General features: G+C 50.7%; 1 protein-coding gene across 4 annotated transcripts in view; it reads right to left on the bottom strand.

The window, feature by feature from the left end:
* Window positions 1-98: 98 nt before the first annotated feature.
* The window catches only part of PPP6R1 (protein phosphatase 6 regulatory subunit 1), a 40137-nt gene continuing 23860 nt past the window's right edge, over window positions 99-16375 (bottom strand). For 3 of the 4 annotated variants that reach the window (XM_077315693.1, XM_077315691.1, XM_077315692.1), the window contains exons 8-23: window positions 15127-15292; window positions 14365-14517; window positions 13575-13718; window positions 12696-12760; window positions 11807-11922; window positions 11311-11396; window positions 10263-10352; window positions 10007-10104; window positions 7311-7368; window positions 7063-7211; window positions 5089-5234; window positions 4392-4551; window positions 4142-4224; window positions 3534-3630; window positions 3078-3197; window positions 99-2739 (exon numbers count right to left, since the gene is read on the bottom strand). In XM_077315693.1, coding sequence (XP_077171808.1) covers window positions 2736-2739; window positions 3078-3197; window positions 3534-3630; window positions 4142-4224; window positions 4392-4551; window positions 5089-5234; window positions 7063-7211; window positions 7311-7368; window positions 10007-10104; window positions 10263-10352; window positions 11311-11396; window positions 11807-11922; window positions 12696-12760; window positions 13575-13718; window positions 14365-14517; window positions 15127-15292 — 1735 coding nt within the window. In that variant the 3' untranslated portion in view covers window positions 99-2735. The remainder of the gene's footprint in view (window positions 2740-3077; window positions 3198-3533; window positions 3631-4141; window positions 4225-4391; window positions 4552-5088; window positions 5235-7062; window positions 7212-7310; window positions 7369-10006; window positions 10105-10262; window positions 10353-11310; window positions 11397-11806; window positions 11923-12695; window positions 12761-13574; window positions 13719-14364; window positions 14518-15126; window positions 15293-16375) is intronic. The other variant, XM_077315694.1, reaches the window with a different exon arrangement.

The raw sequence follows: 16375 nt of genomic DNA, 5'->3' as shown, positions 1-16375 counted from the left end.
TCCGAGGGGCCAAACGGAAGGGTTGTCCCGAGTCAGCGACGGAACTATGGAGGGCACAAAGGGCTTGTCGAGGCGCAGGAAATACAAGGACGGATAACTACAGCCATAGAATCTCTTTATTCAAACAGGACACACACATACACGCAACGGGGCAGGGGGGAGAAAGGAAAAAATAATCACCAACATGGCATGACGCAGACAATGCGAAAGGCCACTTCTGTCCTTTGTGGTTTAAGAGCTTTGAGAAATATTGCCATTTATTGGGGAGGGGGGGTAGAGAAGAGGGGAGACAGGAGCAAGGCTGCCGACCGCCTGGAAGTAAAAGAGGTGGGGCAGATCTGGGGAAGGAGGGGGGGGGGCTTAGTGCTTATGCAAGGAAATTACCCACAGGACCTGATGCGCTGCCCCACCTCGGCCTCTCTGCCCTCGATGTGTTAAGACTGACCCCCAGGAACTGTGGAATTAGAACTTCTTCACTAAGCTCCCCCCCACACACGTACAGACACACGGATGCAGCCACACAGACACGCCCCCCTCCCATGGGTACTGATCCCACCCCCTCAAAGCCCCAAGGCGCTCTTGGTTGAAATTTTGCAGTGTTCTTGTCCCGATTCTGTAGTCAGAGGCGAGGATGAGGCAGTGGATTTCGTTTTTAACACTATAAAGGAGCACGGGAAACCCCACAAACGCTAGCAGCTGGGAGGCCAAACCAAGAGAGAAGCAATGACTCCCCCCCCCCCCCCCCAGGAGTATCTGAAGAGTTAAAGGAGGATATCTCAGCCTCTTTGGGGTCAGTAGGGAGGAGGGGTCTCCAGTCAGGCTTTCCCCACAAGCATAGTAGGGCCTTGTGTGTTATGCAGGACTTCGGGGGAAAAAGCAGAGAAGTTAGGTCTTTAACCATGGCCATACAATCCAAGCCAACTCCAGGACTGGAGAGAGGATGGAGAATATGCTGGACTTCACCGTTAACCGCTGTAAGACAATCTGCAGCCACGTACAGGATGTGCTCCTGTAGTCCAGTGCTAAAACGCCCTGAAGATGCCCCTTCCCACAAACCTCAAGCAAGGCGTGCTCCATCTTTCGATCCCATCCTTAGGATCAAATTTAAGAGACAAAACGCTCACTGCGAGAAAGGCGGCGAGCGAGCCAGAGTCCAAGAAACACCAATTCGTTATTACTTAAAGTGCAGCTGGTGTCCCTTATTTGAAAAAGCTGAAGTCGGGGGCAGGGAGATCTCCTGCCATCATCCCACATGGAAGATCTTACAGAAGTGCTGCTCTGCCCAACTACACACCCCTTTCCTTAGGTACCTCTGGTCTTCCCTAAGTCATCGATACTCCAGTTTGGGATCAGGACTGTTTCTGGGACTGGCGGACCCCTGCCCACTGGCACCGGGGGGGGGGGGGGAGAATCTTCCGGGACGCATGCATTTCAGAGAACGGTTGTCACAGGAGGACAACTAAAGTGTTTCTCCCTCTCGCCATGCGGCGGGTACTTGGAGCCGTGGAGAAGCACTGGAGTTCTTGATCGAGCCCTTCGATAGTTTATAAGGAAACTCCGTGGAGTCGGGGGAAGCGTTGGCTTTGGAACGGAGGGGTCCAGCCTAAACCCCAGTGAGCTGGCGAAGGTACCGGAGGGGCGGAGAAGCCGGGATAATTTGGGGAGATGTGGATTCCAATTTCATACACACAAACACACACTCTAAAATCTCACAAGTTAAAAACCCCAGCCCAGTGAAGGGATAGCTGCTGGGATGTTGGAAGGGGGGGGGACCCCTTGATTTGCAGCTGGGGAACCAAGAGGAGCTTGTACCGAGCTCTCCCAGCCGCCCACCGCTCTGTCTCAGATGGCATTTTGTATAGCCATAAGTTCCTGGGGACTCTGTATGTGTGCGCGCACACATGCTAAAAAAGCAATTTTTAAAAAAATGCAGTGATTCTGCCCCACTCACCTGTCACAGCCCCCCCCCCCAACATCCCCCTTGCTGCTTCCCTAAACTCCCACAGCAGCAGCCCTCCGTGAAGTCCGTGGAGGACCGCAGCAGCTAATTCCCTGCCCTCCTGACCCTGTGCGGTGATTTCCGTTAGCCCCCACCAAACCCTGCAAAGAAAACTTGGGGAGCAGATTGCGGGGGGGGGGGAGTGGGGAGCGAGAGAGATGGGCAGGAAGGGCACAGAAGATTTGTGCTTGGAGGTGGGGCTTTCAGAGGGAAGCAGAGCTCTCGGTACTGTCAAGAGAGATTTTGCTTTTCTACCTGCCCCCATTCAGCAGACCTCTGGTTACAATTCAAGTGTCAATTTTAATTGCATCAAACAAACAAGTTTTGCTCAGTGCAGCAATGCGTATGCGTATTTGGGAAAGGGGCGGGGGGGGGAGGCATTGCGCCAACGGAGGAGGAGGATGCTCCCCCCGCCCCGGGGATGCTATGTTGCTGGGCTTCACCAACCAAGTTGCCGCAAAGAGGGAAAGATGACTTTTGCCGCCCTCTGCACGGTCCTCCACTCCTCTTGCAGGCGCTCGCCGGTACCAGGCCCTGGTTTCTTCAGTGATTGCGAGGGATAGGGGAGGGAGAGAGGCCGGGTTCTTTCTTTGCCTTCTTGCCGCTTTCTCTTCTGCCCCCCCACCTGCCCACAGGGGTGAAGGCACCGGAAGGACTGGGGACAGTCCATGGTGAAATGGACTTGATCGGGCGAGCAGCCGTGGGCTTTCCCAGTGACGAGACCCACCAAGAGGCTTTATCTGGGGAGGGAGAAGGAGAGAATGTTAACCGCTGGGATGCGAAGTCAAGGAGCAAGGAAGCACCCTGGCCACGGCTGCCAGCAATGCGACAAATGAATGGAAGGATAGGCTTGCGCCGCCGCGTGCGTATGTGCTTCTGTGTTTTTAGTTGATTGAAAGTTCGTCAATTTAGTGAATGAGCAATTGGGATGTGAATGTGCTGCACAGTGCAGGGGGTTGGACTAGATGACCCAGGAGGTCCCTTCCAACTCTATTATTCTATGATTGTATGAATATGTACAAGAACCATCTTTCAGGACACCTGCCAGACCTATTTCCTTGCTCAGGGCCAGCCTCACCTGGCTGCTGCTTGATGCTGCTGTTCTGTCTGTGGGGAATTGTGCTCAGATTGTGGAGCCTCTGTTGTCCCCTGGAGCGGCTGGGCAGAATCCGAGGTAGATGGGGGAGGTTCTACTGTGCTGCAGAGGAAAGGGGGGAGAGGTGCAGGTTATGAGGCGGGGATCACTGATTCCCCCCCCCCCACTCCCCCTTCCCCATCTGACCCATTCATGCTTCACAATGCCTTACATCTCCCCCAAAGGAAAGAAAAACGGTACTGGGGCTCCCTTTATTTAAAGGCGCCTGCAGCGACTGAGAAAAACTATCAGATGGTACTCAGACTACCAAGGTCTGTGTGGTTTTTCTGAGCCCTATGGGGAACACCCCCCCCCCCCGCATACATCTGTCTCCACAATATCCGTTCTTCAAGGGAAAAGGCAGCCAGGTATGCCCCAAATCACCCCTCTCAGGCTTACCTGGCTACTGTTGTCACGGTGGAGGGGTGCAGCGGATCACACCCTTCTGGAGGGCCTGTGTCTGGAGTGGGTGGATCCTGTAGGACACTAGAGGCTGCTGCCAAGGCAGCGAGAAGGGGGGAAAATAACCAGGAAGATCAGAAATGTGTCTGCAAGTGGGACAAACTTTTACGCGTACATGTGCAGGAGCCCACAGGCAAAACAGGGCCACTGGAAGTGCCACGGAGAGCAGTCAGTGGCCTGGGGGACCTGTTACTTGGGGAAACTTTGCTGTCTAGGTGGAGGTTTTTCACCCACTTGGCCCCACCCCAGCTTCTGGTGCCTTTAAAATAAGTGGCCACCTAGAGGCTCCGCCTTTTCCCGGGGAGACTCAGTTCATATTTATTTATAGGTATTTGTAGCTATTTGATTCGTAGACCGCCTCTCTCTGGCAACAGTTTCAGGGCAGTTGACAGCTTGTCGAAACCCATACATGCATGGTTCTAAAAACAATCGGCAGTTAAATTCTAATTTTGTACAAAGTGCCCCGACCATCTCCAAATATAGTTTCCAAGTTGAGTATGGGATCTGAGCACCCAGAGACTTTGGAAAAATGGAAGGTTACTCACCTTCGGCGGGGGATACATTGCTTTGCGTCACTTCCTGAGGGAGGCTGGCGGGGGAAGCAGGGCCCGTGGGCGCTTTGGAGGGACTGGGGAGGCAAAGGGGGGAATCGGTAAGGGAAGGGGAAAGGAAACCAGGCAGCCAAGCTCCTTCCCAGCTACGGATTTCAGCACCAGGCCTCGAGAGGAAGCCCAAAGGCCCGGCTGAGTCGCTTCTGCTCTGGATTTCCGAGACAGAAGCGTTCCAAAGGCTCACCTTTCTTGCTGCTGCGTGGGGGGCTCTGCGAAGGAGGCCCAGTTCTCATCTGTGGTGGGGCAGGAGGAATCTGAACTCGGCCTGTCCCACACTGCCGCTCCTGTGTCAGCAGCCACGGGTTGGGGAGGCACGGTAGAGGTACTGTCTGCCCAGCTAGGATCTAGGGAAGAAGAGGTTGCGACAGAAGGGTCAGGCCTAACCTGTGGCAGAGCTGACAAGAGGCTTTGGACATTTAACTGCGGAAGAGAGGAAAGCAGCACCCAGGAAGAAAACGACTCTCTCTAGCCCCATCTTCTGGACACTACCCGCCATCGCAGAGTCTGTAACTAACACAACTTGGTTTCCCTTGGGAGGTGAGCGATTTAAATTTTTATGCCGAGGAAGCCCTGTGGCTGTGAGTTTCCCCTCAAGACTGTCCCCTGGACTCAATTGCTGTGACTAAAGTGGCAAGACCGACATGGCTGAACGTGTGAGTGCTCGTCTACTTGCGTCCCTGGGGTCTGGCTGCTTTGCAAGCCGGCCCAAAACATTCCTAATGGACCAACTGCTCTCTTGGACACAGGGAACTGCGGTGGATTCCACAGCCCTCTTCGGCAACACAAGGGTCCCCAAGCCGATCACCAAGTGACTGTCTGTATTTGGCCCTTCACCAACTCTCCCGGGCCTCAAGATCCCAGTGGTCCCAGCAGATTCTGACCTCCCGATGCCCCCTCCTCCTCCTCCGTTCGTTCGCTGCAGCCGTTGCTGACGTGAGCAGCGTCTCCGTCTCCCCCGCCAGGATCTTCCTCTTCACCCTCTTCTTCGGAGTCTTCGCTGTCCTCACTGTCTGTGCTTCCAACACTCCTGGGGGAGGGGGGGGGGAGAAAGCATGCAGGGGGACAGAAATAATTCTGGTTATGACCTAGGCAAAAACCGAGCTTTAAAGCCACTGGAGAAATAAGGACACGGTTTTCACAAAATCCTGGTTGAGAAAGCCTGATCTACATAAAGAATTTTACCCCAGAAAAGAGTTATAAACCCCTGAAGTAAAACTGTTATATCTGTCCTTCCAAGAAGCAAGCAAGGGAATCAGAAATCACTTTGTAACTAGAGGTTCCAGTCCTGTATCCAGTTAGAGGATCTGGAGTCAAAAGGCTTTGTGCCTATGCAAACTGTTTGGCAGCAGAGTTCTCCAGGATTTACCTATTAAAGGATGATTATCAACATTTAAATCTGATAATAAATGTAACAGGTGAGTCCCATTCTTTGAAATATAACCAGCCCATTAGACTGAAAACCTGAAAGACTTATTTGTTCAGTGTGAACCACCCAGAGCTGCAAAGAAATGGGCGGTATAGAAATATGAATGAATGAATGAATGAGAAAAAAATTGTTCCCAGTAGAAAATACAGACATATAAAAATCAATCCTGCAATACAATTACTGTAAAAGTAAGTGCTAAAATTCTCAAAGCACGTTTAATCATATTATAGCGTGTAATAATATTTTAAAATGCAAACCAGGTTTCATCAGGCCCTTGTCTCACTGCTTTTGGGGATTAATGTGAAGCCTCAGGTACACCCAGGAATCTCACCTCATCCCCTTCAGAGAATTCCATCCAGAGAAATCTGATTGGCATATCACATTAGTGCATGTTTATAGAGAAAAATTAAACCCGTTCTATCATAATTAACTAAACATGAGACAATCGACACAAGTCCAGATGATCTAATCAGCAAGTGCATGTAAATTATCGCAAGATAAGAAGGCCAATCTCAACAGTTAACCTTCATTAAAAATCAATTAATCCAGCTGTTCTGCAACTGTTCAATTAACTTTCCAAGATTACATTAACTTTACGCTGAGTTCAGTGACAGTTGAAAAGTGCTTGAACTCCCCGTTAGCCTGCAAACTCAGCAAGTGATGTAAGAGCTGCCAAACAGGCCCATATCAGGGCAACACAGCTCAGGATCCATCAGACGCCGAGCGAGGGAGCCGGTTTGTTCAGGCTGCATTCATTTTTTGAATCGTTTTTGCAACCTCTTGCATCTAAGAAACCCTGAACCACAATGAACCATTTTCATTTCTCCCATGCAAGTACCTGCGTTCACATGCCCTTCGTATTCTGTTCTCCCCAAACAAAAAAAATCAGAATTTGTTGTTTAAAACAGCCTCTGTCGTTTCAGCCAGCTCTGAAATGAGCCAAGCTAGATATCTACCTGAATGTGTATGCGATCCAGAGGGAGAAGTAGGGCTGTCACTCTGCCTCAGATCCCAAGGGATCAAAGAAGGCTATTCCTTTGATTGGTGATTCGTATAACTAAGTTTTTTAAATATATAATATATATACATATGCATTTTGTTTGGAAAAAAGCATGTAAACTCTCAACGTATGTTATCATTTGAAACCAGAGTGGTGTTTTGAATAGAATTTAGGAAGGTTTACTCCTCCTGTTGAATGGCTTGAAAAATAAATGATAAATGATAAATGATAAATGATTTATTTGTATACCACCCTCCCCGGAGGCTCAGGGCAGTTTACATAAGAACAAAGAACAATACATAAAATGGTCTATAAAAACATGCGAATAACCTTATAAGAATAATAACTAATAGTTGTAACCATATAACATATAACCATATAAATGAATAATGAATAATAAATAACCCATAACAATAACAATAACAATACCTGGCAGCTATGGGCTGTGCATTGCCAGAGGCGACAGCAGCTTCTTTCTCCTGCCAGATGTCTTCCCCGTCGGAACCGTCGGCCTCCTCGTCGTCATCAAACTGCTGGATCCGTTCCTTGTAGCAAATGTCAAAGAGGTTGGAGTTGGGCTGTGGAAAAACGGGGGGAGGGGGGTTGTTGTTAGAGGATGGATCAAAGGAGGACGGGGAGAGATAGACAGGAAGTCCCTACGGAGGATCAGCACTTACACTGTCATCATCCGCGTTCAAGGAGAAGGTGATGTTGGCCGTCTTGTCGAAGGGGGCGCTGGAAAAGAGCAGAGAACGGGACAGGAGGTTGGAAAGACATAGCAGGGGGCTTCCTCGGGAAAGAAGCAAGTCCTAGCCTAGGAGGAAGAGGCTGAAGATGGACCCTCACTGCCAGAGATAGGGTGAGGGAAACCTACCCTGCTTTTGGAAATTCCAGAAAGATCCCATGGAGATCCCATGCAAACTCTGCCCCCTTCCCTGTTTGCAAGCTCCTCCATGCCTCAAAACTCTGCTCCTTGTGGTCAGCAGACCAGCACTTGGGGGGGGGGGTGTCAGCAGAAAACTTGCCTTACTATGTGGGATCTTATGTCATGTTTCATGATCTCCAATCACCCTAGAAAAGTTAAGCAGTGCAGAGGAAGTGACTCAAATGCCAGATTGCCCAGCACCTCCTAGTGTCTTCGGGGGGGGGGGGGGACTTTGCAACGTATAGGCCGTCCTTCTCTACAGCACCTCAGCCTCCTTTCCTTCCAAACCCACCAAGTCTTCCTTCCACACCAGCAGTTTTATCACGGAGCAGCTCTCCTGGCTCTAATGCCAAACACCCTCAGTTCTGCTGACTTCCGTTCTTAACACTATCTGTGTTCCAGCAGGACATCTGAGAAGGACAGCTCAATGTTACCTTCTCCACCCACTACATCCGGCTTCCTTTCCCCCCACCGAAAGTGGGCGGGATAAGCCCACGGCTACCTTCATCTTTGAACAGCACCGCAGGGTACTGAAGGCTTTAATGTTCATGAGCAGCCAACAGGCACCACAACAAAGAAAAATCGTCCTTATCAACTGATCGGTTATCAACTGATCGTCCTTATCAACTGAGCTAAGATGGCATTGGGTAGCCACAATGGAGACACTGCAAGATACTCTAATTAGCCAGTCAACCTGCCTGGGTCCTTGATTTGGACCATGCTGCTGAAACCTGGGTTATTTCTAAGGGTTTGCCAACCACTCCTCAGTCAGAGTAAAGAACTGACCATTTCTGGCTCGATCGGCCTTTTGGGGAGAAAGAGGAGGGGGACAGAGATGCTTCCGTGTCCCAGCCTGTGGCCAGAAAGGAGTAGAGCAGTGGGTTAGGCATTACCTTTTCAGCTGTCGGAAGTGAGCGCTGCAGGGCAGACAAGGAAAGACAGAAAAAGAAAGAGGGAGAGAGAAAGAAAGAGGGTGACACATGAAATCGGGGGGGGGGGGCGGCGCTTGGGGGAAGGAGAGAGGCTGCCCTCAAGTAGGCAGTGGCAAGATGGGGGTGAGGTTAAGTCCCCCAAGCTCCTCTTCCTATAGCTCTGAAGGGTAGGATTCATGCTGAACCTGCCCCAACTACAGAATTAGGCAACAATGAGTGCCTGAACAAGCTTTGCCAAAACCGTTAAATATATAAATGGTAGAGAGGCTCAGAAAACGCAACAGTTTTCCACCCTGCCGGGTAAAGCCATCAAGCTGAGTTGAGCAAGGGAAGCAGCAGGGGGGCCAGGCATGCTGCGATGGAAACTGGGTCTCCCCCCCCCCCAAAGCCAGCCATCCTGCCTCCCAGAACTTTGGAATGTCTTCCTAAAGGACTTCCTAAAGTTCTTGTCCCATCAGCTAAGAATAGTTGTGAAGCAACAATAGAAATCTCTACCACCGGCAGCTCCATGCACTCTCATTCTTCCTGGGCCTTGCTGCTTTCTGAAAGGCAGCCAATCAGTTCTGGCTCTCAGATCCTCACTCCTGACTCAGGGAACCCAAAGGAGCATCTATAATCTCTCACAGGCCAGAGCTCCAAGAGGAGAAGCGTCAGAAAAGGCATCCCCGGTCCCTTCCCCAAACTTGCAGCGTGCATCCGTGCCCCTCCACTTGCAACGGCCTGATGCACGTACTACATGCAACAACATGCACCCAGGTACACGATCCTTAAAATCTGTGGAACCCTCAATGAACAGGCTACTCCTTCCGGGCGAATCCAGGACTAAGGTGCATGAAGCTCAATTTTTAGATCAGGGGTCTCCACAGGGGGAGAGTCCATGGGCACCACTGTGCCTGCCAACACCTTTCCTGGTGCCCAAGTGCTTTTAAAACGTGGGCAACGGTAGGTGGAGCTTATTCCCAGCAGGGGTTCCGATTGGCCGCGCAGATAAAAAGGCATTCGTTAAACAGAGCTTTTGCCTGAAACGCTGAAGAGTTATGATCAGAGTTGTGCACAACTTCAATCCCTGGCATTTTGGGGTTGGCTCCAAAGCTTTGGGGACCCCTAGTTTAGATACACACTTTGGCAAACATGCCGAAATTAATCAGGCCTGAGGCTGCTCAGGATTCAAAAGGCAGACTTCCCACGGGACGTCGTTTTGCACATTCGTCTCGAGTGCCACAACCGAAGAATGGCAGGAGAGAAGTTAAATAAGAACAGTGGAGACTAACTATTCCCTCTGTGTCCCTTCAGGCAGGCATGACTCCATATGTGGGCTTCCATAAAGAGCCACCAAGGAGTTCTGTCTCCCAAGCTTCTCAGGAGGACACGTCCCGTCTTCCAAGAGTCCCCATGCTGTACCACTGTCCGCAGAGAAGGCCACTTCTATTCCCAGCCACAAGTGCAGAGCAAGAGGAACGGAACAAGAGGCACAAGCGAAGCCAGGGTGCAAGAGGATAAGCAACACCGCACTAACTTGACGTTCTCTTCCTGCTCGCCAAACTCTTCGTCGTTGAAGCCAAAGTGGTCGATGAAGGCCGAAGTCATCTGCTGCAGCTGGTAATCCACAAAGGCCTGGGAAGGAAGAGAAACGAGACGGGTGAAGTTTTTCGGCTGAGAGCGCTGGTGCTCCAAGGGGTCCCTAAGGTTAGGTGACGGCAGCTAAGAAACGGGGGCTGGGGGGGGGGGTATGCAAGCTCTCTCAAGGGGCTTGTGGGGACTACTTGACTTACCTGCTGCAGCACAGCCTCCTGGGGGAAGCTGAATTCCTTGAGGTCGTTCTCATCATCATCGCTTGATGAGTGGAGGTTGTGCATGTTGACCTGCAGGAAACAGGGGTGGTCATTCTACTGGGGGCCTGGCGAAGACCGACTGGACAAGATCAGCGCTAACGGGACTTCTACTCCCTAAGGCAGGCTTTTGTGATGGCCCTGGAAGGGTTTCCCGAATGGGTAGGAGTTAATTAACGTTTTATAGGGTCAGGTTGACCTGCCCTCCCATGCCCAAAATGCCCAGTGATGGGGTGGGAAGGGGAGGGGCCCCAGGTGGGCAGTACACAGTTATGCTTCCCAACCGTATTCTGCATGATTGCGCCACTTCTGGGGTTTCTCAAAAGCCTGAAAAATGTCGCAACAGTAAAAAAGTTGAGAAAGGTCTGTTTTGTCCTCCAGGAAGCCAGAAACCTGCCTCAGACCTATCAAGCTCTCACTTGGCTTCTGCTACCTCTTGGCAATCCTTTCCATCTCCAGCACTCTACATGTGTCTTTTGCCATCCTCCCCTCCCTCCACAGCTCTATGGTTCTCCACACGCACCAGTCTTGGCTGCCATACTGCCAAAGGCTACCACAAGCATGTGGCATTGTAAAGAAAAGGGCGCTTAGGACCGCCTCTGAAGCATCCACTGGTCGCGGTCATAAAGGAAGCAAGCCAGTCAAGGGCCACCTACAATTTAAGAACTTCCCTAACAAAATATAGCTCAGAATGATCTCAGCAGGACACTGAGAACGTGCAGGCCTGGCACAGACAATGGAGTTCCCCTGTAACTCCTAATGTCAGGATTCCGGTTGACAACAACAACTGGAGAGAAGGCCCTTTGCTCAAGAGCTCGAGTCCCAATATTTGCATTTAAGGGGGCAGGTTGGTACCTAAATACCCGGGACATGATCTAGCAGGCCACATCTGCAAATGCACTGAATAACACACACACACACACACAGGGCTAGCCCGTTTTAGGAAGAGACCAGGTTGGAAACACGATACAGGCTGAAGAGAGCGACTCACGAGATCCACAGTGTTCTTCTTGTTCGTCTCCGACAAGGGCCCCGAGACAAACTTCTCCCACTGCTCTTGTTCATCCTCTGGTAGCTCTGCAGTGTAAAAAAGGCAGCAGCTGAACAGTCACTGCTGACTGGTCACTGCTCGCTGAGCATCCTTTTAAAGATATATATATCTTCCACATGCCAGGCAAATACTCTACCCCTGAGCCACGGCCCCTCCCCAAAGACACGCAAACACAGAGCCTGCCCGTATGCAAGAGGCAGGGCTTGTTCATTCCATTTCCACCCAGCCGGCTGCATGTGGAGCGGGGAATCAAATCCGGCTCGCCAGATTAGAAGCTGCCGCTCTTAACCACTACGCCAAGCCGGTTCACAACCTTCAAGGCATATCTTGCCTTACACTGCTTGAAAGGCAAGAGGCTGTAGTCGCAGATGCTCCTGCAGGCTGTTTGCATACCGAATTATTTAAGCCAGCTGCACGCAAGCCCCCCTACCATTACCTTTCAAAAGCTGCTTGATGAGGGTGGAGTGGGGCCACTTTTCAGAGCCTTGTGCTAAGGCGTTGGCAATGCGGGTAAGGTGCCCCATGTAGCCCTTGCGTCTGCCCCCGTCCGTCCTGCAATGGAAAACACGGGGGACTGTGGCAATGCATTAAAGGAGAAATATACAAGTGAACCACCGGGGGTGGGGAGAGTGAAACGGAAGAGGAGGGGGTGAAGCGTGGCCGTTGGAGCTGCCGAAGCATGAATGGGAGAAACTAGATTCAAATTCACAACTCTGACACGAGGCCCAGGGTTGCTGAGAGAATCAAATGGAAGAGGGAAGGCAAGGAGGTCATCTCAATTCATTTGGACGCAGCGTAGGACAAAACAGATAAACCTCGCTGGGTTTTGCACCTGAGAACGTGATCCTCTAGGCTGTTTACACGTGGCTCTAATCTTTCCCAAAACATGATTTGAAAGTTATCTTTTTGGAAAGAGTGCAGTCAAAGCACCTTTGGAAGCCATGTGGAGGGGAATGTGCACATTTCCCCCCAATTCAGCCCACACCAGATCCATTTTCCTCCCACGCCAGAAGGCTCAAAAGTATCAGTAGTAGCTGTATCTCCATAGAATTATAACTGTACAACAATCTAATGCAACAGGTTTCAGTTAAAAATGTCTTGGACCTTTCTGCTTATGGAGTTACACAAAAAAAATGTGCAGCCGATACCTTTCCCCTTATAACTCTGCAACCAAAAGGCCTGGAAGTTTCCTTTAAAATGAAAGCTGCCCACTAGCATGTTATCTCTGTGTCCCAATAGAAGTGCAAATGGCATTTTTCTTTGCAGGAAGAGGTGAGGGGGACCGCCAGTCATGGCACCCCAATTGTCCTCTCTCAGGCACTCACTGTGACTGCTCATTTTCTTCCCAGGCAGACAAAATTCTTTGGATTAAACGACACTTCTGCAGCAACTACAGCAAAAGAGACAACGGAACTGGCGTGAGGATTATTAACATGACCAACAACATCTGCATTACTAAGAAAGGAATTCAGCTGCTCAGATCCCCAAGAGTTTCAATATTTGTAGCCCTTGGCTGTTGGTGGAATCATTGGGAATACGGAGCGGTATCTGATCAAAAGCAGAACAGAGAAGGAACATAGATAGAAGATCCAAAGTGCCATAAACCACCTTAAGCTTTATTTCTAAAATGGGAGGTGAAATGAAAGTTTACTACGAAACAGATTTCCATCCAGGCTGCTAGCCCAACCCCCTTCTCTAGGGTGGTTTATAGATTAGTAACTTGTCGACTTGAGTTCACCTATCTAGATCCTCCCCAACCCAAACACTCAATTTCAAAGCCTTGTTTCTTTGCCCCTCCCTTCACTTCCCCTCTCTCTCTCAAGTTCCACATCACTTTCACTTGTCCAAAAGCAAACAAGGATCTATTCCTCCTGTACTGGCCGCCTCACCCATATGGAATGAGTATGAAGGAAAGCTGGACTTTTTACACTTTATGCTACCTGGAGGAGTCTGAAAGCAGCTTATAAACACCCTTCCTTTCCTCTCCCCGCAACAAACACCCTGCTAGGCAGGTGGGGCTGAGAGAATCCAACGAGAACTGCTTTGCAAGGAGAGCTCTAAGAGAACAGTGACTACTCCAAGGTCACCCTGCTGGCTGTGTGTGCAGAACTGGGGAACCAAACCCGACTCTCCTGATTAGAGACCACTGCTCTTTAGCCACTACAAACAAACAAACAAACAAACAAACAAACACACCAACTTACATGTTGGACGATGGGGTTCTCCGGCAGGGGCTTCGAGTGGTTTTCAATGGTCTCATCCCCAGCATGGGAGCTGAAAACATTGCTAAGGCAGGCCTCCACCTGAGCGTGCAGGAAGTTGTTGTACGTGTATCTGAAGTAGAGGTCCTGGCAATAAAAACCAAAGGAAGGAATAAGCATATTCAATTCATGATGCTTTGGGCCCTATATCCTACTCTTGGCCAGACCATTAAACAGGGTAATCCCTGGCAGCCAGCCCCAAATTGTACTGTGAAGCTGTACGGTGACTCCTCCACCAATGTGGCTTTTGCATCTGAAGGATTATTTCAGGACCAGTTTTGAAAGCTTGCTAACCACACTTGAACCGCCTCGCTTTGAGAAACAAGCTGTTGTTGTTGGACACCCCGTTTCTTCGGGCCAGACTTTCCCCATTAAGCAGCAGCCATTTTTCAGCATTGTTGGCACATCAGTCGTACGGTACAAAAGAAATCCATGAAAACCCAACAGGCTTAAGGCCGGAGGACAATGACGGCGAGACGGTACACAATCCAGAAAAAGCAATGGATGTAGCTCATACCTAGTTTTAGGAACTGCTCCTGGGAACAGCTAACAGGTAAACGGTGCACAGGACACAGTTCTCCAGCCAACCGTGTCTCTCCCGAAACCATTCGAGCAGGCCTTCCAAATCCCCACTTTGCTCCCGAGCGCCTTCTCAGGAGCACACGGGCCATTCTCTTCTGGATCAGGGGGTGGCTCTGAAGGGAGCAACGGCAGGTGCACAGAGGACACTCACCAACATCGTGTTGACAGCTCCGAGTTCTATAATCTCATCCCGCAGTGTCTCGTTGTCAGTGCCCAGCGAGCTGGCCAGCAGCTTCACCACGTGTAGGCGTGTGTTTCCCAGAGGAGGGTCTAGGATCCCCCAAGTTGTCTGAAGAGGCTCTTTCTGCCACGAAAAAGGGGGGAGGTTTGCAGAAACTCACAGGCATTCAGTCCTGCTCCTGGGGGGGGGGGGTCCAGCTCATAGCCCCCCACCCCCCAAGAACTCATCTCCTGCTTCTAGCGAACTCCCACCTTCTGGCACAGCCCTGTTACTCTGCCTCTCAGCCCCTCAAGCTCTAGCCCTGCCTTCTGAGAGAGAGAGAGAGAGGGAGAGAGAGAATTTATGCAGGGAGGATAAGCTTTTAAGCCTCGCTCCTTCCCTGGGGAGGTGCCCTGATCACACACTTCACCTCCCCTTCCTTTTCTTGGATAGTGCCTTGCGTGTGATTTCCTGGCATGGGAACAACAACTGAGCGAACGGTTAGATTCTGCCTTTTTCAATAAGACTCAATCCCTCGAAAAGGAAAATCTCTTGTCTGCTTACGACACGCTCCGTTTGGGATTATTTCCCCCAATGTGTGTGGAGGATCCCACCCGGGGGACTACGAGGATGCTCACCTCATCCCAGCCTTCCAGCGCTCTCCAAGTGCCGTTGATGCCGCCTGCTCTGCTTCCCCCCTCCCCGTTTCCACTTTCCATCTGAGAAAAGCAACGTGCGCGTGGGCAAACCTACCTTTGGTGGGTCAAGGAGCAGCTGGTGAAGCTCCCTGAGGCGCTGTTTGATGGCAAGCAGAGTGCCCAGACTGGCCTGGCTGGAAGCCACTTCACAGTTCGGTCCGGTCATCTCCATCTGCCCCTCCAGGTTGCAGTAAAAGCCCCCCATGCCCCCCAGCTCCGTCCTGGGAGGGAGAACGAGACAGACCATTGCTTTTCCATGCGAGGAACTGAGGCTGCCTTCCCCTCCTCAACCCATCTCAAGCCCGTCCTAGAGAAAACGATGCGGATCGTCTTCATGAAGTCAGGTGTGTGCCGCATGATGCTTCTGAACGCATGCCAGCTCGTGTGGCAGAACTAATTTAGCTTCCTGGACACATGCAGTACTGGGGGGGGGGGGTTAAACAGCTTTGTCAATCTACAGTTTTGTTAAATTCAGGGCAATTCCTTAAGTGACAAAAAAAGGATGGAAAGGCAGAAGGCCTCGCAACAAAGCGGGCAGTTACAGAGAAGCACCCTGCGATGGGTTAGCATGTCTGCCTAAATATGCACTGGGTTTGCCCGGGGATTCATGACAGTTCACCTCTCCCACTCCCTTTATTGTAAAGCATCTCTAAAAAGTGATTTTTGTCCCTTAAAAATCTTTGCTTGCCATTTCTTTTTCACATTCCAGTTATTTTAGCACTGTGCTCACCTGTCTACTATACCTTCAATTTTAAGCCCTCTTTTTTTTTTTTTTTTTAAGAGCCAGTTTTTTGGCTCTGCCCTAAGTTGCAGACTCCTGCTCTTGTCTGCATACCAGAGAGCCAGCTTGGTGTAGTGGTTAAGTGCAGCGGTCTTTAAGCTGGAGAACTGGGTTTGGTTCCCCCATTCTTCCTCCATGTGTAGCCAGCTGGGCAACCTTGGGCCAGCCAGACCTTTCTCAGCTGCTCCTACCTCACAGGGTGTCTATAGTGGGGAGAGGTAGGGGATGGTGAACTGCTTTGAGATGCCTTCAGGTGGTAAGATGCAGGGGACAACTCCCTTCCCCAGCTCTTTTTTTTCTATTTGGGATTCAAATGTGGGCCTGGCATCTTCATTCACAGATTCTCTCCAATGTGGTTTACTAGAAGTTGAAGCACTGGCCAGTTGTGGCAACGCCTGGCCCCCCTGAGGGATGTGGGCAAGGACCCTGGGACAGCTTGGCCTCCTTCACCCCACTGAATCCTTCAGTGGGACAGCTCAAGCTCACAGTAGCCCCGCTTGTATTTTGCCTTTCAAAAAGACAA

The sequence above is a fragment of the Paroedura picta genome, chromosome 16, assembly GCF_049243985.1.
Source record: "Paroedura picta isolate Pp20150507F chromosome 16, Ppicta_v3.0, whole genome shotgun sequence".
In the NCBI taxonomy this organism is placed as follows: domain Eukaryota; kingdom Metazoa; phylum Chordata; class Lepidosauria; order Squamata; family Gekkonidae; genus Paroedura; species Paroedura picta.
This window is presented reverse-complemented; position numbering and strand designations above follow the sequence as displayed.